Source organism: Macrosteles quadrilineatus, unplaced genomic scaffold (genome assembly GCF_028750875.1).
Source record: "Macrosteles quadrilineatus isolate MER2022 unplaced genomic scaffold, UCM_ALF_1.0 Scaffold_9__3_contigs__length_116548681, whole genome shotgun sequence".
NCBI lineage: Eukaryota > Metazoa > Arthropoda > Insecta > Hemiptera > Cicadellidae > Macrosteles > Macrosteles quadrilineatus.
In genome coordinates, this window is record NW_026542602.1 from 103,191,245 (window position 1) to 103,218,641 (window position 27,397).

A 27,397-nucleotide genomic window follows, 5' to 3' on the forward strand; every position below is an offset into this window, starting at 1 on the left:
AATTCAGTTAACTTAGGTTATAGATTGCGGCTGTGATTATGTTTGATTACTAGTTGCTTGTACAGTTACAGTAGTTTGAATACAATTAATTTAAAAATTAACAAGTTTACAGTAATTAGAAACGTGAAAGTTTAAAATTTAATAAACATGAAGAAGATTGTGTATGCTCAGAAGACAACACTGAGAATGATGGCAGTATGATATATTTGCATGGTTTTCCTGCACCTTTATTTTTTATGTAGATTGCACAACTAAGACCAGAACTACGTTTTTGGAGGCTCCCCTACATTGCTACTCAAAATGAGTGTGAAAAATTTCCAATTAAGTGAAAACTCGTCTGTTTTTGATCACAAAGCATGTACTATTATTTCGTATCCCAACACTAACTTCACAAGTATTGCAAGTTCCAGTATAGTTGTAAGTTTTAGAAATTTTATTTTAAATTGACTAGCCTATCCAATAACTAATTGTATTATTTGCAATATTCCACTATTGATTACTATATTTGTAATGGTAAAGTGTAATAAATTCTAACACTAACAAGTTTAAATGATAAGTGTTTGAACTATGAACAATTTAAAAACCAGGCTATGTGGACAATTTAAAAACCAGGCTATGTGGACGCATAAGTTGTATCACATTAGAAATAGGCTAAGCCATTAACAAACTTAGCCTTTTTTGTAGCCTAGATAACTTATTAAGTTATTATGTAGTTTTATTCACTTCTATTTTGGATATAACTTAGGCCTACTTAACTTTTAACTGTTAGGCCTAAGTAGTTTGTGAAGTTAGGCAACTAGTTTATTTCTCATTGAGTCTGGGTTAACTTAGACCTAATTAAGTTAATATAAAATATTGTGAAACTTTGATAGGCCTAGCCGACGACTCCATCGGATTATCAAACAATAAAAGTATCGATTCGATGGATAGCATTTAACCAAACTTAAGGTAACAAATTAATTACGTAATTACCAAACTAACTTTAGTTAATCAAAACCCAAACATTTGATATTGATTTTAAGCTAGATCAATTGATGAGTGAAAATTTAAAAACGTACGTTTTCATGTCCCTGGCCTTATACTTCGTAGATACTGGATTTGTAGTTTATTATTATGTGTTTTAATATTTTTTGGGACGGGGGCAACATGTTACACACATTTATTTGGTTTTAAATAGGTTCTAGGTATTTTTTTCGTATTTTTAAAGTCTCGAAATTCACGACCATGACGTGTGAATTTTCCAAAAAGAAAACAATTCTTGAAAGCCTATTTGCAGATTGATCAACTAACAAATAGGCTTTCAAGAATTGTTTTCTTGTTCTCTAGATTAGTGCACTATGTTCCTTTTGATTATGTAAAATCTGCTTATTTTGCAATATTTCAGTCAATTGCTTCATATGGTTTAATTTATTATGGTAGCTCTCCTAAAATCCACGAGGTTCTTCTATCTCAGAAAAAAATCATCAGAATAATGTGTAAAGAGGATAGTGAAGCACACTGTAAACCCCTTTTTATTGAATTAAAAATATTGACCATCATTAACTTATACATTTATCAATTATTATTGTTTACTTTTAAGAATAGCTTTAAATACAAAATGAGAAATGAAGTGCACAGTATTAGTACCAGAAACTGCAAAAAGATTGATCTGCCTCAGGTACGGTTGGAAAAAACAAGATCTGGACATGTTGTGATGGGTATCAGGCTATTAAATAAATTACCTCTGGCTGTGACAGATTTAGACTTTAAGAATTTTAAGAAAAGGCTGTTTTTATTTTTAGTAAACAACCCGCTCTACCGTATCGAAGATTTTTTTAGCATGTCTGATAAGTTAATAAAAAATATTTGAAATAGGATGTAACTGTGATTTAGATATACGTTGCACGATTTTTTAATTTATTACTGTCAAATTTTTAATCTCTTGCCATGGTTTGTAACTTTTGTATTTATTTGCTCGTCGCTCAATTTCAATTTTAACTCTTGTATTATATTGACTGTATTAACTGAATTCCTTGTTATTTATATATTTATACATTTATTTACTCAAAGACTGAATACGAGATGTATTAACCAACATTTTGACCTATCTATGCATTTCATATGTAAAAAATGATGAATAAATGTCTTATGTCTTATGTCCCTAGGGTACATTTTCCAACTTTCACGCTGTTTTTAGACTAATTATTCATGCCGAAATATATAAAGCCATATTTTAATGTCATCAATGGTTATTAAACTTACAAAAAAGTAGCATATTATAATTTTATTGTCATTGCAAACTGACTACCATGACAAAATAAGTCTGTCCCTCGATTTGGCGTCACGACCATTTGGGAAAAATTTTCAACTTTGGAGCACGACAGTGGCAAGCCTGGCGTCGATGGAGTCAGTTGGTTTTAGAGACTAGTTCGGGGTGTACGTCAGGATTGTAGTGCCGGTCGTTTCGAGTTGAAAGGAGGAATTACAAGATTAATAAAGGAAAGATTGTGTTTTTTGTAATTTTGGTGTGTCCATGACCGTACGTAGTCATTGAAGAAGTAGACATGGTGTTAATTTTTGTTTATAAGATATTTCAATTGCTAGATTAACCTAGAAGTCCACTTTGTATCCTCGAACATGAGGTGCAGGGCTACCACCAGAACAGAGCCAAATAACACGTAATTTCACGACCAAAGTTTCACGACCATCGCTGGTTTTTTCACGACCAATCCAGCCTTATGGATTATAGTGTGTTTGGTCGTGACAATAACTTTAATATAATTGTAAATTGAACAGTTTAGTTCAATTGAAACACATATTTTTATTATAACTAACAGTATAATTGAAGGACTGTTTAGAAAGATTGAGATTATTTCAGAAAATTCACGACCGTCCCGCTTGTCCCTGACCATCACGTTAACGATTTCTATCATAAAAATTTCAAAAATTAAAATATCGTCATATTTCAATGTTTTATACACAAAAGAAGCACACCTCTATACGAACATAACGATTTTTTGGGTCTCAGGTAAGTTTTTTCGGAGTTACACAAACTTAAAAAGATTTTATTGGCTTTATTTCAATTTTTTGAGTTTTTTTATTTTTTTCTGGAAAGACCAAATATACCAAAAGCTCAGTGACCTTTTTATTGTATAATGGTCATAAAAGTAAATTAGTTTATAGCAAAACATAGTTATAAAAATAATATTAACTATTTTTAATATCCATTTAAACGTCTGTTATGGTCGTGACAGGATTTTGTGTTTTTCCACTAAAGATGCTCTTTTTAAAAAAAACTACCAAAGATATTGCGTTACCATGGACATTTTATGAAACTTAAAATGTTAATGAAATAAAAAAAATAATAAAAGTTTTGATAAAAGGGAGAAAAAATTTGCAAAGTGCTTTTCCTGAAAACGTACGTTTTTAAATTTTCACTCTGATATTGTATTGGAGTCAGATATCAAAGTTTGGCTGCACTTTAAGCCTACTTTGGGTCCTACACTCATTCGAATGAAAATATCGATTATTCGATTGTCGATTGTTTCATTCGAAATATCGTTTGGTTAGTTAGGTTAGGTTAACCTTACCTAACCAACCAAATGATATATATCGAATGAAACAATCGATTAATCGATATATCGATTGATATTTTCATTCGAATTCTGAGTGTAGGACCTAAAGTAAAGTGCAGCCCAAAGTTTTGCCAACAAAAATCACCTAGGCCTAGCCTAATTTTAGCGTTTGGATAAAAATAAGTTACAATAGAAAAATAATTTTTTTATGAATTGATTGACAATCTATTGTGATAATTTTCATGAAAACCAAACAGGGATGACTACTGAATATTGTTATATTGATATAATAAGTTAGTCATTCAGACAAGAAAGAAAATAACTTCCCGGGTCAAGTTTACAGTCAATTTTTTTTACTCAAAATCTACCTCCGCACAAACTAACTTAGGTAACTGAAGTTTAGGCATCACTTAACACTCGAGACATATAAATAAGAAAAATAACATTAAGTACCTAGGTACCTAAGTTAATGTGCTAATATTTTAATATAGGTTACACCACAATAATTAGGTAGGTATGTTCATCTCAATTACAATACTGTCTTTATGTTTTAGTCAGTCAGGGAGCCACAGACCAAAGATGAATATCGTATTACAGAAATTGAGAAGGAAATCCATTCATTGGAATCCGTTTGTAAATCTGTAAGTTTGCAACTATCTTAGCCTAAATACATTCACTCTATGGAGTCTGACATGCCCTAACACACAGGGAATTTTAAGAAATTTATACATATATGTCAATTAAATTGACAACTCAGTCAACTCCAGGGTGAATTCCATGTATAATTTAAATTATAACATTTTATAGTTTCCACCCTAAATATTTGTTTGAATCATAAACTTAATAACATTGGCCGATGATCAGAGGTGCCCATCCCCCCCAAAGACGAAAAAACCCAACGGTGCGCGAGTCCCCCCCAAAATTTAACCACCCGCTCCACGGCCATGGGATCAGTCTGGGGGGTCTGTAGGAGTGGGTTACGGTAGTGCTCCCCTGGAAATTTTAGAAATTTTAGACATAAAATAGATGGGTTTTTATAATTTGAGGCACCCGATTAGAAGTTGGTTTGGTTATCAAATCAAATCAAATCAAAATCTCCTTTATTCATGAATGTACAAGTACAAAGAATAGAGTCAGTGAGTACTTATTGTCTATTCACAATATTTTAAATTGTAAAATTCCTCAAAGGAGTAAATTGCTTTTTCTACTAGGTAATTTTTTAGTTTAAAGTAAAATTTCCTACTATTACATTCATTTTTTATATCTTTTGGTAAAAAATTTATATATCTAAGGCCTCTATACACTGTGTTTTTTTTTATAAAATTCTAAATTATGTCTGTTTTGTATAACATATTGTGCATTTCTGGTATTAATTATATCTATTACTGGTAGGCCTACTTAGTTCTAACTGTATTTTTGGTAAATGGTGCTGCTTAGTATATTTTATTGTCTCGTATATATATAAATTCCAAACACTGTCAGGATTTCCAAATTATAAAAATGATACTATACACTTTCAATCCAATTTAAACTTAGCATTAATCTAATAGCTTTCTTTTGTAACAGAAGTATTTGATTAAGGTTTGATTTTGAGGTCCCTCCGTACACACTAATTCCGTATGATATAAATGAATGTACAAAAGCATAATTTGAACCCCATTTGAACCACGAACACCCACTTCACAATAACATCACCACACCATCAACACACCTTTAAATTTAAATTATTACTAAAACCAAAAAAAATCGTAGTATGGCTACATACTCTAATAGGACATCAGTAATAATATCACGAAACTTACTAAAAGTGTTAACTTATTAGTTGATAAAATATTTCATACAAGTACAACCCGTTTGCCGGTTGGTGTACAACATACACGTCAACACGGGCGGCGGGAATCGGGATGTAAACAAAGCTACTACACTAGCGAGCAGTTAGTAGCACTAGCGAGCTCACTCTCGGTTGCCGCCAGTACAGTGCTAGCGCATCTCGCCGGCCATGCTTAACCTGACGAGTTGTGTCATAACACAACTTAAGCATAAATATAAAACATATTTTATATTTATGCTTCATTGTGAGCACTGCTTGTCTTTAATGTCCATACATTATAAAAATAATTATTTGTTGACAAAAAGTTGTATTTTAAAACGTTTTTATTAGCTCGCTTTCTTGGCCGGTACAAATTTTGCAATCAATTTTATACTAACTTCCCAATGACCTAGAGACTTGAAACTTGAAACATAGCTCACAAATAGAAGACAATGCAATATTATATCATTTAATTTTCATATTTTCCTTGGGCTACGCCCCACGGGCTTGTTTTTATTAACTCGCTTTCTTGAAAATGTTGATACTTCCCGATGAGCTAGAGACATAAAACTTGAAACATAGCTCACAAATGGCTAACAATGCAATATTATATCATTTAATTTTCATATTTCCCTTGGGCTACGCCCCACTGGCTTCCAAATTTTTCATGTTTACATTTTGAAAGAATGTAAATATATCAATTAATTTATGTCAGCTGTTAATACTTAAATTTGACAGTTCGAAGAGCAGAGGTTAAGAGGGTAAGAGGTAGTTATGCTCCCAAGAGATTTTTTATACAAACAAACATTTCAAAATAAAGATAAAACAATCTGATTGCAGATATAAAGGTGTTTGTTAATAATGTAATTTGTTATTTATTTAGTATTCTATATAGTAAACAATAAATTAAATAGATTGATATATTTATAGTTAGTAATCAGGCCATACATTCAATCTAATACATAATTATATGAAAAGAAACTCAAATAAACCTTAGATTTCCCACATGCCTCTGTCCTAATCTGATATAGATGCATGGAATAGATTTAATATCCACACACATTAAAAACTAAAAAGTATAAAATAGTTTATAAATAAACAACTTTTTAAAACAAAACAAAACGTTTTTAAATGCACTAAAAAGTGGAAAATAATTTATAAATATGTGGAGAGGATAAATACTTGTAAGATTTAAAACAAAAAAACGTGGGGTGCATGCAATTGATAATAATACATTAGTTCAATAGGTGAAGGTAATTGTACATTATTTATTGCATGCACCCCACGTTTTTCGTTTTAAATCTTACAAGTATTTATACTCTCCACATATTTATAAATTATTTTCCACTTTTTAGTGCGTTTAAAAACGTTTTGTTTTAAAAAGTTTTTTATTTATAAATTATTTTAATTCCCCCCCCCAAATCTAAAAAAACATCATTAAATCTCAAATCCCCCCCCAAAATTTAATTGTGTAGCGCAGTTTGCGCTATCAAATCATTCTGTGGGCCCCCCTGCCGATGATAGTGTGCTCGCTCTAGCTAACTGTCATTTCTGATTCCTGTTTCTATAAACCTTTTACCCTACTGTTTTATAGAAATCTTTTTAGAGGGCAGACTGAGACTCCTCTCTCGTTTTAATCCTTTGAGCTTAAAAAAAAACAATGTAGTATGTAAAAGTTTTTTTGTACAGTTATTGGTTACGGAGAAAACATTAAAAAATGTTAATTTAAAATTCCAATGTTATTCTTATGGAGAATATTGTAATATGTTGTAATTTGCTTGTTTATGGACATATTTTGATAAAACTTTGCAAATTTATTTATTTTATACTTGCTATTAATATTTTACTAAAAAACCACTTTATAATGTCCCTGTAGCAGCAAACCCAGGTACTCGTTAAACCTAATGCTATTTAAATAGAATACATCTACCAGGGGACTGAGCATTGCTCGTGGTGTTTAATTTGTAGGAGACGTTAAAAATATACGTTAAAATAGCCTATAGGCCTACATATGTACAATTTCCATGATATTATAAAACTCCTAATCATTTTATCGTTCATGATGAGCAACGCACTGGGCGGCCATCTGTCATTTCTGTTCCCATACTCAATGAACGTTGGTGGGGCCGTCTTTAAATGCCTTTACCCACTTGCGTACCGTTCCGTCACTCATAATGTTCTCGCCATACACGTCACTAATCTGTTGATGAATTTCAATGGCTTTCACACCTTTAGCACTTAAAAATCTAATTACAGTGTGCTCACTTCACAGTCGGCTGCAGTCTCAATTGGCGGCACCATTTTGGATGCTCAAAACCGGATGTAAATACGGCCGATTGTTGCCAAATTTCTGGTGCTGGCTTGCCAATAGATGCACATACACAGCGCTGATGTCAAAAATGCCAATCGCAGCGCTGGAACGGAGAAATTTAAAAACGGTACTTAGTTAAAAAACATGCCTCGTAAATTAATCCAACGATAATTTATTGCTAAAATGACTGCACAAATTAAAAGCAGTGGTGAAATAAGTATTTTTGTGCGCATGTCATCTTGTTCATCTAATTTTGGTTTTGAGGCAATGTATTATGCTCTTTGATAGTGCCTAGAAAGTACTGAAATGTTGTGTATAGTATAGACTTCTTCAGTTTTTAAGAACGGTATTTGTTTATAGATGTGTGCTGACCTGGAGCATTCCCCTCTCACTACGAGATATGTTGTTGAGATACAGAGAGTGTGGGATCTCCTGGTCAAGTCTCACAATAACAGCAAGCGGATGGCCGACGTCATCAAAGAGCAACTCCAAGCCCTCTCTAATAACAACATGAAGCTGACTGTGGCCCACGAGCACAGCAAGTCCGAGCAGAAGACCATTGACAACCTTACTCAGGTACTATTTAACTGTCAGCTAACTACCTGCATAGCCTAGTACAGTGCTTGCCTTCTAATCTGCAGGACAATGGTTAGATTTCAAGCAATTGTTAGTAGCAAGATTGGTGTTTGGCCTGCTCTTTTAGAAGAAACGTAAAAATGCCAATGGCATTGAAAACACACAAAAAAGTAGTACCATTGGTAATAGCTTTAACTATTGATACAACCAGACATTCCATCCCAGTTGTCGCCAGTTGTTCATCGAAGTTGCCAAAGTTGATGTGAGCCACTGACAGATTGTGCTGATGGGTATAATACTGATTTCTGTTGAATACACAAACCTTTTTTACCAAGTCAAGGAACAACTTATTGTGAGCTATAGCAACTGTTACGACCCATAAACTATGTCAAACAAAAATAAGGTAGAAAATATAATTTTAAACAATAGTGCATTCTGTGACTAGCTCACTCAACTACGTTCTTTTTTAATAAAAAATTGGCGACAGCTGGTCCATATAGATGGGAAGTCTACTTCAGTATCCAAGTCAATGGTAATAGCAAACCAATATAGTTGTTTATAAAATCTGAGAGTAAAAAATGCCAGACATCAAAAACAGGAATCTTATTTAGTCTGCCCATCAGGTTTTCTGCTCAAGAGACAAATCAGTTGTACATCAAAGTCAGAACACATAACTTTACTATAGACAAAACCAATCATAACTTTGACTCCTAGTCACTTAATCATTATTTTTATTATGGTTTATAAAGTTTCCCACCTTCTTTCTTCATTCCCTAATAGATGCTACTTTTTAGTCTGTTTAGGCTATCTCAGATTATTTGTTTTATATTTATCATATGAACTAGGGTACTTTATGAGCTCGTAAATTAGAGAATAAATATCTCTCTTCGTTCAAAAGGAAGTGAAGCGAGCACTGAGAATGGTAGATACAGCTCACACCCGCGAGCAAGTTGCGCAAGAGACCATTGAAAACCTGCGACAGCAAATCAATCGGTTACATTCTGAACTGGAGAGCAAATCTAGAATGTCTGACCATGATGGAGAGTAAGTAAAAACTATTTTTATGGTATCAACTTGTTATGTAATATGATTTCTATTGTACTGTCAAATAATTCTACAGCTGTTTTATTTAAGACTGTTTTGTTTATGTATGTAATGTTTACAGTTTTGTGCAATTCTGTCATGTAAAATGTAGCTGATTATTAAGTTGAATAAAACCATATAAATTTGGTTTCCAAACATTTCTTTTCATAACAATTTATTCAACTTAATCTTTTAACTATATTATCACAAGTTCTTCTATACAAGTTGTATTCTATCTTTTCTATTCAAGTTTATTCCAAGAAATGTAAACTGATAAATTCTTCAAGCCGGAGCGCCTATCTTTGGACCCTAATGACCCCCATTCTGATCGTCAGTGGAAACCACTATCAAGAATTTCATGGAAGAAATATATGTGCTGCAGAAGATGATCTACTAAAACTTCTAACTAATTTTGTGGACTACAACATATATGAAATAATCTCAGAGGTTGATTCTTATACTGAAGCTATATCTATTCTTGACAAACTTTTTATAAAGCCTACTAATGAGGTATATTCACGTCATCAACTGGCTAGAACCTGGAGAAAATATTGATCAGTATCTTCGAAAACTCAAAGAACTTAGTAAAGCATGCAACTTTAAATCTGTCACTACTAATGAAAATCGTAACGAGTACATAAGAGACGCTTTCATTTGAGGATTAATATCACAGTCCATTCGACAAAGACTTCTTGAAAATCTATCTTTGACTCTTGAAGAAGCTTATAATCAAACCATTACCTTGGAATCGGCTGAAAATCAGGCGGTTTTATATATTTCAAGCCCTTGTAACTCTATATCTCACTCAACTCCTAAAAATGTTGATGTTACTGATACAAATATTTCTCAGGCAGCTTCTGATTCGTCTTCACACCAATTATCCTCGTTAAGAAGAGAAAAATGTTTCTTTTGTGGACGGTCACGACACTCTCGAGCCAACTGTCCTGCCAAAGGCTCAGTTTGTAATATTTGTGACAAGAAAGGCCATTGGGCAACAGTTTGCAATTCTCGCAACCAAAGTAAAACATTTAAGGGTAAAACAACTCAAAGTGAAAAGACAGAAATAAACTCAATGTCTTCCTCTCTTGTTGCTGCCTCACAAAAATGTCTTTCAAAAGCTACAGTGTCACTGATGTTAAATGGCAAACCAGTAGATGCACTCATTGATACTGGGAGTTCCGACAGTTTTATATCCGAAGCTACTGTGAAAAGATTCAATATTTCTAAATACCCAACAAAGCATGAAATATCGATGGCATCAACAAGCCATGTTTCATCAACTCTTGGCCAATGTATTGTTGACATGGTGTGCGATGGCCACGAATACCCACAGACAAAGCTGCTTGTCTTAACTGATTTATGTGCCGATGTTGTAATTGGACATGACATCCTTCGGCAACATTCTGCTGTGGAGCTGAATTTCGGTGGTAAACGCCCACCCTTCAATGTTTGCAATCTACTTAGGGCTAAAGTATCACCACCACCACTGTTTGATAATCTAACTAATGACGTCAAGCCTGTAGCCATCAAGTCCCGCTGCTACTCTGAAGATGATAGTCTATATATATAAAATCCAATGTATGTTTGTATGTTTCTATGTTTGTATATTTGTATGTTTGTCCTTTATGGGCTCCAAAACCGCTCGACAGATTGTAATGAAACTTTCAGGCATTATTAAGCATTATTCAAGGATGGTTTGTGTGAAGTTTGGTGCATATAAAGTGTTCAGTACAATCAATCTGAAGGAGGCATATCACCAAATACCTATTCGGAATGAAGATAAACCATTCACTGCATTTGAAGCTAATGGGAGACTTTACCAATACACTCGAATTCCTTTCGGCGTAACTAATGGTGTGGCGTGTTTTCAAAGAACTTTTGACCAGATTATAGAAACTGAAAATCTACTAGACACGTTTGCTTATCTGGATGATGTAACTATTTGTGGTCCTAGCCAAGCAGAACACGATCAAAACCTACAGAGATTCATGGAAGCAACTAAAAAGTATAATCTTACCCTGAACAAAGAAAAATCTAAGTTTTCGTTGACCAGCATTCCAGTTCTGGGGTATATTGTAGAAAACATGTCCATGCGTCCTGATCCTGACCGCTTGCAATCACTCTTGAATTTCCCCGTTCCAACTGATAATGCAAGCCTTAAAAGAGCTCGTGGCATGTTGTCCTATTACGCAAAGTGGATTCCTAAATTCTCTGAGAAGGTTCATTGTCTTACTACAGTCAAATCATTCCCAGTAGGCAGTAAAGAAGTATTGGCTTTTAAGACATTAAAAGAAGAAATAGCAAGATCCAGTATGTCTGCAGTTGAAGAGGATATTCCATTTACTGTAGAAACAGATGCATCTGAATCAGCTATAGCCGCTACCCTTTCACAAGCTGGAAGGCCAATATGTTTCTTTTCAAAAATCCTAACTAAGAGTGAACAACATCTACCTGCTATGGAAAAAGAGGCCCTCACAATATTCGATTCAATACAGAAATGGAGGCATTTCCTGATTGGAAGACGGTTTGAATTAATTACAGACCAGAAATCTGTGTCCTATGTGTTCAATCAGAAACACGCGGGAAAGGTTTTAGAACAACAAGATTTTAAAGTGGCGATTGGAACTAGCACCTTTCTCTTACATCATAGTGTACCGTTCTGCCAAGGAAAACGTAGTAGCAGATCCATTTTCACGAGTTTCATCTTCCATCTCTTTTAGAGATTTCGAAAAACTCCGTAGAATTCATTGTGACATTGGACATCCTGGAATAGTAAGGATGTTTCATTTCTTAAAAAGTAAAAATCTCCCTTACTCTATCGAAGATGTCAGGCGAATGACCGCTTCATGCTCTGTTTGTGCGGAAGTGAAACCTCGGTTCTACCAAAAAACCCCATCAACACTCATCCATGCAATGGCTCCTTTCGAGAGACTTAACATTGATTTTAAGGGACCAATACCATCTGTGACAAGGAATAAATACATACTGACGGTTGTTGATGAGTTTTCAAGATATCCGTTTGCTATTCCTTGCTCGGACACATCAGCATCTTCTGTCATCAAAGCACTTACATCAATCTTCACCATCTTTGGTATGCCTGCTTTTGTCCACTCCGACCAAGGTTCTGCTTTCATGTCAAAAGAACTGAGTGATTTCTTACACTCAAAAGGAATCGCCACTAGCTGATCTTCACCTTATAACCCTCGACGTAATTCTCAAGCTGAGCGATATAATGAAACGATTTGGAAGACTGTATCTCTTGTTCAGAGAAACAAGGGACTGAAGACAGAACAGTGGGAGTATGTTTTGCCAGAAGCTTTGCATTGTATACGCTCGTTACTGAGTACAGCTACGAATGAGACCCCACATGAACGTCTTTTCAAACACCAGAGACGATCATTTTATGGCACCTCTCAACCTCAATGGCTCATGAATCCAGGACCAGTATTAGTGAGAAGGCATGTAAGAAATAACAAATATGAACCTTTAGTGGAACAAGCTCAGCTGATAGAGGCTAATCCAGACTATGCTTGCATCAAGTATAGAGATGGTAGAGAGGCTCTGGTATCGGTGCGACATCTCGCTGTTCCCCCTGAAGCTATCCAACAAGAGGATGAGCTTGTGACTTCGGAAAATCCCAGTCAAGAACTAGATCCTGTTCTTCAAGACCTGAGACGTGAATCTAACCTGCTTCAACCTGAAATTGGGAACTCTATTCAATCTGAAATCGAAGCATGCCCTCTACATGAGACCGTGACCCCTACTTCTGTGATTGATAATGAAGAAACAAACCTGCGTAGTTCCACTAGAGTCCGAAGACCTCCCACCTATCTAAGGGATTACATTAAAAAAAAGATGGGGTGAATGTTATGTAATATGATTTCTATTGTACAGTGCTGTCAAATATTTCTACAGCTGTTTTATTTAAGACTGTTTTGTTTATGTATGTAATGTTTACAGTTTTGTGCAATTCCCTTATGTAAAATGTAGCTGATTATTAAGTTGAATAAGACCATATAAATTTAGTTTCTAAACATTTCTTTTCATAACACAACTATACTGTCTCAAGTATCAGACAAATGTTTTAACAATATTGTTAACATTCTTTTTTAATAGCGTTGACAAAATTTAAAGATACCGGTAGATATTAATTGAATATGGTTTTTTACAGAAAAACCATGACAGACAAACGTAAAGATTTTATGATAGTCATACAAGAACATATCCTGTTGATTATTTCAATAGTTAACATTTAAACAATGATCCATCTAATGTTTCCAGGTTTAGTTCAATGGCAAAAACCAAGGAAGCGCAAGCAAAAGAACGTGAACGAATGATGGCTGAAATTTCCAACTTGCGAGAGAGACTGAATGCTGCTATGACGTACCAAGATGAGCTGGAGAGGAAGAACTCCTCAGCTGATTTAAGGATATCAGAACTACAGCAGGAGCTGGAGGTAGAATTTCTATGTCAATTTAATAGAGAACAATAATAAAAAACAATATTTTTAATGTTCACAAAGACTAACCATACAGAACCTGTCCATAAGTGGTTTCAAGGACGGAGTTATGAGTTTTCGATGATTAGTTTTTAATTTATTATTTTATTGTTACCTGGTAGTAGAGTATCACTATTTCATTGATCCACCCTCTTTTTTACCAGATGATATCAGTAACAGTTGGGATGGTCTCATTCAAATAATGTTCTTTGATTGGTTGAGCCATTTTTATCACCCCTGGAAAACCATTCAACTTGAGTCCAACTCCTAAAAAAAGTGTGGTTAGTGAGAGTATGATCACTATATCATTAAATCCACCATTTTTTTACCAATTGATATCAGTATCAGTTGAGATGGTCTCATCCAAATAATGTTCTTCGATTGGTTGAGCCATTTTTATCCTCACTGGAAAACCAGTCAACCTGAGTCCGCTCCCTACACTCCTAAAAAAAGTTGCTGTGCTCTGCCAGACAGATTCATTTACCACTAAAATGTATAATTTATTTCCAATAGGCCCTACCTGTTAAAATTTATTTATGATAGATGCTATCACTGCATACACCAAAGGATGAACACCATGCTGCAGTATATCAATATTTAAATTTGTGTGGTGTATTCCCAGTAGTACCAAGAATGTAGCTTACCTTATGGTTGCCAGGTTCTTGAAGAGTGTGGATATGAAGCTCCATGTCCGTTTCTCCACTTGTGTGGCATCATCAGGAACACAGTTCATATAAAATTCTACATCAGATATGTTGATGACCCTTCCTCCCAGAATGGTAATGACAGGCCAGCCCAAATACAGGGAGCGGCACAAATATCTGACGGTTTTCATGCGAGTACAGTCCGGCAGCCGAGTGGACGGGGGTAGTGGGGAGCGGCTCATTCTCAAGGCCAAGTGACCCCATTTCAGTTTCAGTCGCCATGGAGCAGTGGACCGGAACAAATCGCGCGTTTGTCGTTGAGGCGTATTTTAAAAGTGGCGATTCTGTTGTTGATACGCAGCGTAAGTTTTGTAGGCAGTTTAATGTGGCTCGTGGGGAACCTATCCCATCCCGAAACACCATCAAATTGTGGGTGGATACCTTTAGATCCACAGGATCAACTGCAAAACGTAGGCTACAGGCCGTCCAAGGTCAGTGAGGACCCCGGAGAACGTGGAGCGAGTGCAACAAGCTGTGCTAACGAGCCCGCATCGCCCGGCGCGTAGACAAGCTGCTGCTCTTGGCATGTCTGATCGCTCTATTCGACGAATTTTGCACTCAGACCTTCACTTTCACCCATATAAAATAGCAATTGTCGGGTAAAAGTGAAGGTCTGAGTGCAATTAGAACATGCTAATTAGCTATAGCAACTGAATCACAGAAAAAATTGGAAAGATCTTCAACAAAACACTAACAAACCAATTGATCACGAAAGGGGTGTATACAAAATAACATGTGTATTGCCTTTCCACAAAGAGTACATCAATTACACTATCACAAATCCTTATATACAAATATTCAAAGAACATAATACCAGCCTAGAATACCGATCCTGATTCATTAGTTGCCAAACACCAAGTAACCAAAATCACCATATTTCATTTACTGATTTATTAACAATCCTCAAACATGTACATTCTAAATCCATAGCTAAACTGCAAGAGATCTACCATGAACATATTCATAATTCAAACCCAGATAAATGTAAATAAATAGTGTAATATAGTGTAAACAATTATGTAAATATACAAACTGTGGAAAAATGTTAAGCTTCATATCCACTCTCTTCAAGAACTTGGCAACAGTAAGGTAAACTTAAGTTATCAATGTTTACTTCCTCCCCCAGTACAAGGTATATATTAAGTTTACTTTAGAGTTATAGAGGTTTAAAAAAATCACCATACGTATGAAGATTGCATTCTTGATTTTTAATTATACTTTAATAAAAATTCAAATGTGTCTTTTACAGAACCAGACTAACGAGATGTCAAAAGAGTCAAGGTTCAAAGAGCGGTTTGAGGACGAGTTGCTTCGAGTCAAGAAGGAACTTACAGTCAAAGACAGTCAGATTGTGACACTGAATGAACAGATCCAGGAACTTCAAATGAAAATGATACACCATCAGAATGCCAATAAAGAGCTGAGGGTAACGTTTCAATACACAAACATATTAATTTTAATTGAACGATGATATGCTTTGTTTGTTATAGACTCGTTGGCATCGTGTATTGGATAATACCTTATAAAGGTAACAAGTACAACAACTACATTATATTAATTCCACTTTGTAAAGACTAGCAGAGTACACAGGCCCCACATACAAGTCCTGTTATTTTTATTTTGCCTGATTATAAATTATCATAATACAGGCATCCCATAAAATAATAGGCCAAATGTTTGCCCATAAATGGTTTGATTCTTACTAGGTACCTTTTGAGTTTAACAGTTTCTTTCTCATTAACTGAGATTCATTCGGGCAGGAAGAAACAAAGTTGATTTATTTCAAAACTAAAATCATCAGGACACATCAAAATCAATCGTTATTTTTAAACATTTAGAGGATTTAATAAATTTAGAATTGAACATAATGACTTGAGCCACCAACTAAAGCTGGTGCCAATTATAGATTTCAGTCGAATACACAAACCTTTCAACCAAGATAAACTCAATGGACAACTTATATTAAACTATAGTATCTTCTATTTCATATCCATAGCTTTCAAAATGAAAAAAATATGGAAGAATATATAGTTTTGACAGTGCACACACTATGAGAGACTCTTTAGTAATGTTCTATTTGAATAAAAATGTTACTACAGCTGGGCCATACGGGATATCTACTTCAGTATCTTAGTGTCAATGGTGTTCAACCTGTGTCTGCAGGTGTTGAATGACAAGAACGGCCAGACCATTGAAGTGATGAACCAGCGACTTGTCAAGTCACAAGAAGATTACCAGAGGGAGGTCGGCCTGGTGGAGGAGCTGCGACAGACCATCACAGTGCTCAACAACCAGGTCAAGGTAGGATTGATGATACCAATAAGTGCCAAGACGCCAAGTAGTCTATTTTAACCCCTTAACCGCCACGCACGAGATATGCCGGGCGATACTAGTTTTCAGAGCAACCGCCACGTACGAGTTATCTCGTGTTGACGTAATCAGCTGTTGTGTTTTATTTTTAACAGCTCACTTCCCGCCTTATCTCTGATATACGTACGTAAACAAGTTGTTGACAGTGCTGCTTGACTAGTGCCGCAATCTGGTGGATTTTAGTGGTATTATAGGTCAGTAATGGTCCCGATCAGTTCCGTTCGTAGTTTCAGTAAAACTGGTGCTTGCGGAAGCTTACGTAATGCTTACGTACATTATGCGTGTCATTATAATTGTGTTTTTTGGTGGTTATTTACTTGGTAGTGTTGAATGAGTAGTAAATATTAGTAATTTAGTAATGGCTGGTGACATGCTTGAGGATGACGATTTATTAGAGTTGTAGACTTTATTGTAGGCCTAATTTTTATTATAGGCCTAACTCAAGAAACCCCCAAACCCCACCCCCCCCCCACAATCACAAATTTTAGTAGGGTATTGTTAAAGCTTAATGTTTTTGAAGATGTCTACAAACAATATCTATATAAATAAAATTAGAGTTTTGTCTGTACATTGCTTAGAATAATGAACTTTTTGGTTATTTTTACATTTCATAGGTCAGAGAAACCGAATCAAACCTTATCTCAATTTCTGTCTGTCTGTCTGTCTGTCTGTCTGTCTGTCTATCTGTCATTCTCTTGGTAACGCTAAAATACGCACTTTATTACAACTACTCCTCAATAACTATAGCACTGTCCCGCCTGAAACTTATTTTCCAAATACTATACATATATGAGATGGTTTTAGACGTATTTCATCGAATATGAGACAGTTAGATATTTAACAGTAAACCCTTGAAAATCAAGTTTTTGTCGATTTTTGACGTGGAATTTCTGGAAGCCCATGTTAACCTTATGAGAAATGAAATTATTGAATCTTAACAGCTGTTTCAATTAAACAAGTTGGTTCTGTTCTGTGATGTTCAATAGCATTAAAGTTACAAGGATTACCAACAGGGTGCAGCACTAGCACTATTATTTCTTTTACATTTATGACAACAGCTAATTTGCAACCTGGAGGCGAGTGAGCGTAGCGAACGAGCTAACCTGAAGGCAAGTGAGCGTAGCGAACGAGCTAACCTGAAGGAAAGTGAGCGCAGCGAACGAGCTCCAACATACAGGTGAGTGAGCGTAGCGAACGAACTTCAACCAGGACGTGATTGAGCCATGCAAACGAGATCAGATAGTAAAAATAAAAGTAAGCCTACCGTTATAGGATCGACCGGCAGACACAGAGGTAATTTAACCTTTTATTGATTGTCATACCGATCCGGAACAACAAAAAACAACATAAAATGAAGCTATGTATAATAGTTTGGCCAGCATATCTTAAAATATGCAAACCAACTGCTGTTCTTTATATAAGAAGGTTTCAACTGAATATTATAAGATCCCCGTGCGTAGAACGGGTACACAGCTAGTTGATAACTATTTTCTTTAGAAAAACAACTGGTACAGTTTATTAAATCACAAGTAAAAATCATCAAAAACGGCAAAAATAAGTGGCAATGGCCTACTTAGACGGCGGTTAAGGGGTTAAGGCAATGATAAGTGAAGGATGAGCAGTGCCGGAACTTCCTCAGTTTTGTCTGTTTTCTGCACCTCCTTTTTCAATGGATCTTTTTCAAGTTTGCTTGGGTCTGCCTCTTTTTCTTGTACCTTGCGGATTCACTCCAACACTCTTTCAAGTTTTCTTAGGGTGTGCCTCACCCATTACATTTATGCTCTCAAATCATATTGTAGTCAGCACCGCATGTTCTCCTAGAAAAGGTTTGGGGGTTTATTCATAGATCTTTTAGAAACATCTTGAAGATATTATTTTCTCATATGAGGTCAAAAAGTTGTCTTCTGTGTTACAGTAGATTGGGTTTAAATGAAGCTTCTTTGTAATAACCAGGTTTTTTACAGGCGAATGAAGATGAAATAGCCAAGTTGTTGTCAGAGGTGGCCAAAACATCAACAATCCAGGAAATGTTTAAAAAGAAGATAAGTAAAATAGAAGGACAGAAGAGTGAGCTGGAAGAACAAAAAGCAAAGTTAGTGATGAGTCTGCAGACTCTACAAAGGACGATCAGAGAAGAACAGAATAAGGGGAAGGATGATAAGATGCTACTAGAGAGCACGATTAGAGAGAGGGACATAGTCAACAGAAACTTACTTAAAGTCAATGGTAAGTCTGTGTTAAATAAGGGAAGCTTTTAGTGGAAGGGATTTAGCTATTTCTGCAATATAAGATTTACCCATCCCCAACAAACAAGACCAACACATCACCAACTCCTGTTGTTTCTCAAGATTGGAAACACTACCATATAGGATGATTCCTAACTAGTGTCATGTAATAAAATGCTGTTGACAGACAATGTTTGAACTAGTCCCTCTATAACTCTAAAATTCAACACAATTTCTTGCAGATTTTTCTCTATTTTTAATCTATACTAGAAACATAGTGTAAATTAACATGAACTCGCATTTTAAAGGAGCGTCAAAACAATATAGTTTGTTTTTCTCTGATTGTGTTCTCTAGTTGATCAATATCATTCAATTTGTTCTAAAAAACATACAAGTATCATAATGCAATTGTAGCTTTCCTTAATGTCTAATTGATTTCACTGACAAAACAAATGATTGAATGTAAGAAGTTGACATCAAAATTATTGCATGTACTATGAAAAAACTATTAACTTTGAGTGATTATTATTTCACTCCAATTATTATATTCTGCATCATGTTGCAGCTCTTGTCAGTGAAAAAGAACAAGTAATAAAATTGATAAATCAAGCAAAGCTGTACTTGGAGCATGACATTGACAACACTCGTTTGGAGTTGAGTAGACAATCACAGCACATTGCTGCTCTGGAGAAGGAGAAGGACAGGTAAACTAGGTCAAACCTTTGGTTATTTATAAGCTTCATAGTAAATCCCATCGCCATGTTATAAAGCTGGAACCATTTTAAGAACAAAATAATATAGTTGAATTGTTCTAAAGTATGCACTGATAAATGCTGTTTTATGCACACACCACGTTACAATGCCAATGATAAAAAACTAATACCATGTAATTTGAACTATATTTTTATCAACTACCATAGTACCAAACACTTGAAGAGAAAATTTAGTTTGATGATATAACTGTGTTATGAGAAGTGGATATTTTATAGCACTTATATCCTAAATTTTATTGATACCAGAGGAAAGCCTATTCAACACTCAGCAAAATATGGGATGCGAATCCTAAGGCTAGCGAGACCATATACAAAGCCAAATAGATTATTAGTTTTATATATATATATATATATATTATAGGTTGAAATAAACCCTTAAATATGGTTTGTATTCTAATCTTATCTTAAACAATAATAATTTGAGGACAGAGGTTTTAAAGCATGAGGTTTAATGGTACATAAGTTAAATGATTAAAATAGGGTTACAAAAAATTGTTCAGTGTTATATTTTCAATATTTAGTAAACATTGTGGTGTTATATTTTCAATATTTAGTAAACATTGTGGTCATTGAATTTTGAGTCATTACAAGGTTGGAGTTAGTTTACCAGCCGATTTTTCTCTTTAAACTACCCTCTGAAGAAGTCATATATTAGGACAAAACTCAGTGTTATTTTTTGTAACCTTTTACCTGTACCTACTCCATTTTTTTTAAATACACTTTGCTAAACACCATCACTAAAATTCTATAATCAATGTTGTATTGTTGCAGACATGTGGCTGATGCTGTGGTGTTGACTAAGAAACTGGAAGCTGCCATTGATGACACTAAGCTGCAGCAAGTAGCTGTCAATGACTACAAGAAGAAACTGACTCAGTCGGAGGGCAAACTGGCTAACAAGGCGAGCGAATGTGAGAACTTGCGCTTTGAACTCAACACTTGCACCAAGAACCTCAATGAAGCTCAGGTCACTGCTGTCAATTGTTATTCAGTCTTATGGTTACCAATTAATGATTCTTCCTGGTTGTTGTTAGTATATATTGAGGTTCATTTGTCTTGCTAAAAAATTTAAAAAATCCTCTGTTGTTGAGTTTTTAAACAACTCATGAGAGTCAGAACACTGTATTGAGTTTTATTGTTTGCTATGGGTTAATACTTATTTTTTATTTCGTTTTTAAGCATATTGACATCCTATGATTCTCAAATTAACTTTAATCATTTCTGAATTCACTTAGTTATATTTTTTAATAAGCTTCAATAAAAAGTTGATTGTAAAGGTAAAATAAAACAAGCCAATATCCGACATGCAAATGCTTTGGTGTGTGGTGATCCTCAACCGGATGTATGGCGTGTTCACATTTGTGAAATTAGATTGAGTGCTCGAGTTGTGAATAGAAATGTAATGGCAAACAATTAATAACACTACTACCATTTTTAGTTTGCAAAAATGACTGAAATAGTAAGCTTGAGTTATTTCTAATTATAAATTTTGTTGACTTTTTGGGCTCTCATGTTTTAAAATCAACCTGTTTGGTTAAAATATATTGTGCGGTTAAATGCCTGAGTTAAAATTTGACTGTGAGTTTTTGTATCTAGATTTATATATGACACAAAAATGAAAGTACAAAACTAAGACCTAGTAACTAATTTATTTTACTTGGCATATATTACCATACCAAGTACAATAAAGAAAGGCTTGATTTAAATTAACCCTTTTTCAGTGAATAAAATTTAATAATTACATACTTTTAGTGTTTAGGGACCCTTCTCCTAGAACTGTACCAAATTTGGCTTATACATGATTTTTTTCTCTACACTGTCTTCGTTGCCTGGACTAATAAAAAAATTGTTAAATGCTGCAAATTTTATATGAATTGTATATGGGAAAAAAGTTTGTATAGTTTGTTCTATTGTATTTTATAAAATTATAAATTGGATTCAAAGTTTTGGACTAGGGCTATAGACATTTTTACTTGATAAGTAAATACCTATAGGTACTTTAATTCTATCTATTGTTCTTGCTAGGACACCCTAGCTAGGCTTACACAGTCTAAATCCAACCAGATTCATGGAAATGCATATATAAAACAAACATAAAACACTATACACCAAAGACAATTATGTAAATGAACAGGGTAATTCTAAATGACGGACCCATTTAAAAAATTGTATTTACCATTCTTAGTTTTATGACTGTTTTAGAAAAGAAAACCTACCCAATGAGCAACAATATGGCGATTGGGGGAAATTATGAATACTAACATTTTACATTGACATTTTTTTAGTTGGTATTGTTGAGCTATTACATTTTGGTAATAACCAGGGCTCTGAAATGTTCGCAATGGGCCGAGCACCACGTAAGGCCAATTTGTTGGAATTTTTATATTTGGATTTTGATTTAAATTGTCATTTTAGGAGGATATCTTGGAGTTCAAACACAAGTCTAAGGTGATGACTCTCCAGTTAGAACAGCTTAAGGAAGACATTGCTGGCAAAGAGATGCAGTTAATACGAGAACAGTTAGGTATGTACCCTGAAACAAGTTTGTTTAAACATTAAGTTATAACCTTTTGAGTGCCGAGCATCTTGCAAGGGTAACAGAAGGAGGTTTGCTACAACTATTCGTTAGACAAATGTGGTCAACCAATCAAAAAAAGATTACACATCTTTAAAAATAAACAAAACACATATTTGTTTTCAATTTTCTTATATTTATTTCTTTAGTTTGTGAATGATTGCATGACGTGATATGAACTTAGTAGGCCTAGAGTGATTTTTGTATTATTTTATTTTAATTTTATTTTGACTGTGTTTGTATTTTTGTAACCAACATGTTTTTCTTATAATAAAAACAATGGTAAGCTATAATTTTGCACTGTTAGTTGCCCAATGAAAATTGGTTAGTCATGAATGACAGTGCCATTTGAAACATGTTGGATAACGAGTCAAGTTTTAAGTTTTTATGTGTCAGTTTAGACCAATCAGGTTTGTAACACAATGTCTCATTAGGGCTCGAGGTAGGCCTTGAACTTCACATATCAAATAGTAACCTCTTTCTCCTAATGCTAGACTTTCTTGTAGCAATATTGAAGACCCAAACTTTTTCTAGAAATGAAATTAGGCCTATACAAATTATTTACAAATTATATTACGGGAAATTCGTGCAATAACTATAAGTATTAATTTTACCTTAATAAAAATTATTGAAATTCCTATTTTACCATGAAAAATGTAATATAGAATTGAATTGAAAACATCTGTATTGATTAAGTACACATTGTTTACATCGAATTGTGTCATTACTCAAAAAAATAGTACATATTAAAAAAATCACTATGATTAATTGCAATAAAAAGAAAGAAAGAAAGATAGAAAGCAAACAAACTACAGTTTAGTAACGTTAAATAGATGCTTTTCAATCAGTTTAACTTTTAACTTTTTTTAATTCCTTGAAGTTATTCATGCCACTCAATTCCACAGAAAGCTTTTAAAATTTTGCATCTGCGCAGGATGTTTTTTTGTAAAAAAAAATTCAGCCTGGGTAAGTCAATGGAAATTGTATTCCTGTTTGTGGTAAAATAAATGTGTCACCTAGTCTGGGAACAAAATTATTTAAGTACAGGGCCTAGCTGTTTTACATGTAGAGCTGTAGGAAAAACATAGAGACAGTCATTATGCCCAGATTAGTGAAATGGTGACAGATAGAATCATCAAAATAATAAAAATTTAGATTCTACATGATGCGGATAGCTCTTTTTTGGAGAAGGAGAATTCTATCCAAATTTTGTTTTTGATGTACCGCCATAGATAGCTACCAAAATTTATTGAAAAGTCGATAAAAGCAAAATAAAGAGTTTTTAGTTAGGCTATATTGATATAACAGAAATTAGACATCCATCTATATAAGGCAAATATCCCTTAAGAAAATTATGCACTACATGATCAACATAAAGATTCCATGTTAAGTGTTCATCTAAAATTAATTCTAAGTAACATCGTTGAGCTGACTTTTTTCAAAACTTGATTATTTAAAAATATATTACAGGATCAGTGGAGGTTTGACTACCTAGGTACTTTAATTAGTTTTGCTAGTATTTAATTATATAGGTTGTGATTATTTAAAAAGTGGTTTATAGGTGACAGATTTTGAATCACACCGTTTTCTTAGTGATCTAGTAACTTATTACTGATCTTTTAAGTAGCATCATCAACATAAAGACAAATATTCTTTGATGAACTATTAAGTAACAGAAAAAAAGTAATGGGCCAAGTATTTAACCCTGAGGTACACCATGATGAATCTGAGTTAAAAAAGATTCGCCACAAACAATATGACTTTTTTATTTCTTTTGATCTTAACAAATTGTTGTCTATTAATAGTTAATCTATTCATAGTTCATATTTAATTTAATTCAGCTTTACCGAATTTTAAAATAAACATGCTCCGGAGTTGTTGTAAGTTTAGAAAAAAGTTTGGCTGCTGTATGCATCAGAGCTTTGTTCATATAGTGTAATTTACCAACTGTAGTGACTGATTTCAAGCCGGTTTTAGTTTCTTGGGTAATACCCATAGCTTTAGGACTTTGGTAGATGCTTTAGTTAATCGCTGATCAGATAAACCACGGGAATCACCAGGTAAGTTTCTGGATGTTTTAGCGCTGCGTAAGGCCCACGCTGAGAAGGAGGCGATGAGGATAGAGACACAGAAGGTGGAGGCAGAGTTGAGAGAGATAAAACAGGTTGTTAGCAACTTAGAGATGGAAGTGAACAGTCTGCAACACAGTGGGAGAGAGGCGTACGCTCAGCACCACAGGGACCTCAAAGAAATTGATCAGGTCACTAAAAAAAAATGTAGTACTAGATTGAGATAATGATATTTATACGACTCCAAAATACCAGGTTGTGTATTTTAAGGCGAGTGAAGGATGATACTTGTAGAATGAGATAAGAGCTTTGTTACTGACTGAGATCAGCTGGATCTTTTGCCAGAATAACTAATTTAAAGTCTAATGATCAAGGATAGATAGTGAGGAAAAGGGCTTGGCACAAAATCCAAAATATAGATTGATTTAACAACTAGAAACAATCACAATGACATTCATTCATATTTAATTTATGTACCGTGGGCACCAGGCTCTTGCTAATGAATTTTACAATTTATAATTAGTTTTAAATTTAGTTGTGTACTCACAATAAAATAGTTTATTTTCTCTTCCACACTCACAACACAACCATAGTAAACAAATGAAATATCCGAATGAAAATAAATGAAATGTCGTTACCACAGCTAAGGGGTGCGAGAGAAGCAATTAATGCACAACTTGTGCGGCGAAATGATGAACTGGCAGTGTTGAGAGAGAAGACAAAAACATTGCAGAGCAGCTTGGATGCTGGACAGAAGCAGTACTCCCAGCGGCTCGAGGATATCAGGGTCCTCAAGCTGGAGATTCAACGACTCAGGTTTAAACTTTCCCATAAACAAATTAGTTTAAAAAATATTAGATATTAAGTTTGAATTTGCTTTTCTTAATGGTTTTGTATTTGTATCTTACTTTTAAAAACCAGCCACTAGGTTGTAATGGTTCAGTAAATTAAGGGACTAATCGGAGTTTTAAAATGTGAAGCACCACTAGGATCAAACTTATGACTTATCTGCCATGACGCAGAAGAAAGTTAGCCCTAACATTTAGTCCTCAAGCTAATTTAACTAACTTTTGTACGGATTAAAAAAAAAACAGATAGGCCTAATATTTGAAATATTGACAATGACTACTTCATCCAAAAATGCAATAATCCAAATCAAGACATAAGTTATTTTTTTATTCATCCATGGCTTTTGATTAGTATGAGGTACATATAGGTTTGGTAGCCTACTAAGTGAGAAAGATTCTGGACCCAGATGCTATTTGTCAATTAGTTATGCAACAAAAGGTCGATGTTGGAACAAAGGGATTGTAACCAGTGTTGGGTTGGGATGTTCCCTTACATACGCACAGAATTCCAGTGCATAGATAAACAGATAAATAAAAATTAAAGAAACAACACAAAATACATTAGTCTGAAAGACCTATGTAGCTGGAAGTTTAATATGTATTTCAATTGCTCATTCCTAAATTAAGTTATTATTCATCTTATATTTATGGTAGATTAACTTAAAAATTAACTATAAAATATTAAAAGTTGTTAAATAAAATTCTAAGGCAGTCACTTAGATTGATATACACTTCTCCCTTTAGGCAATAGACAATAGACAAAGCTTATTTGTACATAACGCCTGAACTCAATAATTACAGAAGTAATTCCCAAGCTGGTACATGGTAATTTTATATAATATATACAGTACATAAATTCCTCAAACTAAATTATCTTCTAACAAGTGTAAAGCCATTAAAATTTATTTTTAAAAATATATGAATTTTGTAATACACTCTTTGGCTAAAAGTCTGTTTTAGCTTAGATGTAAAGTTTGATTTTGATAACGATTTGTATGAACTAGGCAAATTGTTGTAGATTTAATCCCATGCAAAGATGTACAATTTCAAATTTTGTGTGCAAATGTTCAGGAAATTGAACATTTTAGTTATTATTTCTTGTTTGATAGTTATGATTTATGAGGGTTAATCCAAAAATAAAGTCCAATTATAATAAAAGATTAAAACTTAATTTTTTTCAAAAACAATTGTTTTATTTACATTCCTTGCATATTTGTATATATTTCTACATAATTTCAATGCTTATTTAAACATTTGTTACATTGTTCAACAAGCTTTGGAATGCCTAAGTCGTATAAATCAGCCGCCTGCAAAGATAACCAGTTTTTTACCTCTGTGTTGCAACTAAAAAACTCCTTTATGTAGCTGAACAATTAGAAATCACATTCGTTCTACTAAAATTTGGGAAATCCATTTCGAGATCTGAAATATTAAATAGTTGATCTTCACAAATTTTTTGGTCAACCACATTGACCAAATCTTCTGAAATCACTGATGGTCGTCCAGATCTTGATTCATTATGAACATTTTCCAGTCCTTCATTAAAAGCTTGCAACCACTTGCACACTTTACTGTCACTCATTATGTTAGAACCGTCAACTTCAGTAATCTGCTGATGACTTTCTGCCGCTGAAACGTTTCTTGCAGACAAAAACCAGCACACAGCAACAATAACAACGCTAATGGCGGCGCTTGACGCCCAAGGCATGCCAGGAGTCGGTGCGCATGCGTGTTTCATCCTTGGCGCCCACTTTAAATGGTTATAGCAAATCGGACCTTACTTTTGGAATAACCCTGGTATTTGATATTTTTTCATAAAAGAAAGGATTTGCATGAACATACTTTGCTATTTCAAATATATTAAGATATAACAATGTTAAAATGAAATGTGTTTTTTCAAAAAAGGTTTACAGCGGGTTTTAGAAAAATAGTCCTGAAAATGGATTTTTAGAATGAAATAGAATAGAAAAATAGAATGAAAAAAATTATCTTTATATCTAT

The 27,397-nt window shown here is 34.1% G+C and overlaps 1 protein-coding gene across 1 annotated transcript; it reads left to right on the top strand.

Annotated features, from left to right (window-relative positions):
- Positions 1-26,147, top strand: LOC129003694 (cilia- and flagella-associated protein 58-like). The gene is made up of 14 exons (XM_054431993.1): positions 1-417; positions 4,109-4,195; positions 8,036-8,251; positions 9,150-9,295; positions 13,616-13,790; positions 15,786-15,962; positions 16,700-16,837; positions 18,871-19,132; positions 19,697-19,835; positions 20,676-20,871; positions 22,320-22,428; positions 24,561-24,739; positions 25,192-25,364; positions 26,141-26,147. The coding sequence occupies exons 1-14, from the start codon at positions 301-303 to the stop codon at positions 26,145-26,147; spliced, it is 2,121 nt and encodes a 706-aa protein (XP_054287968.1). The 5' UTR covers positions 1-300.
- The last annotated feature ends 1,250 nt before the right edge of the window (positions 26,148-27,397 follow it).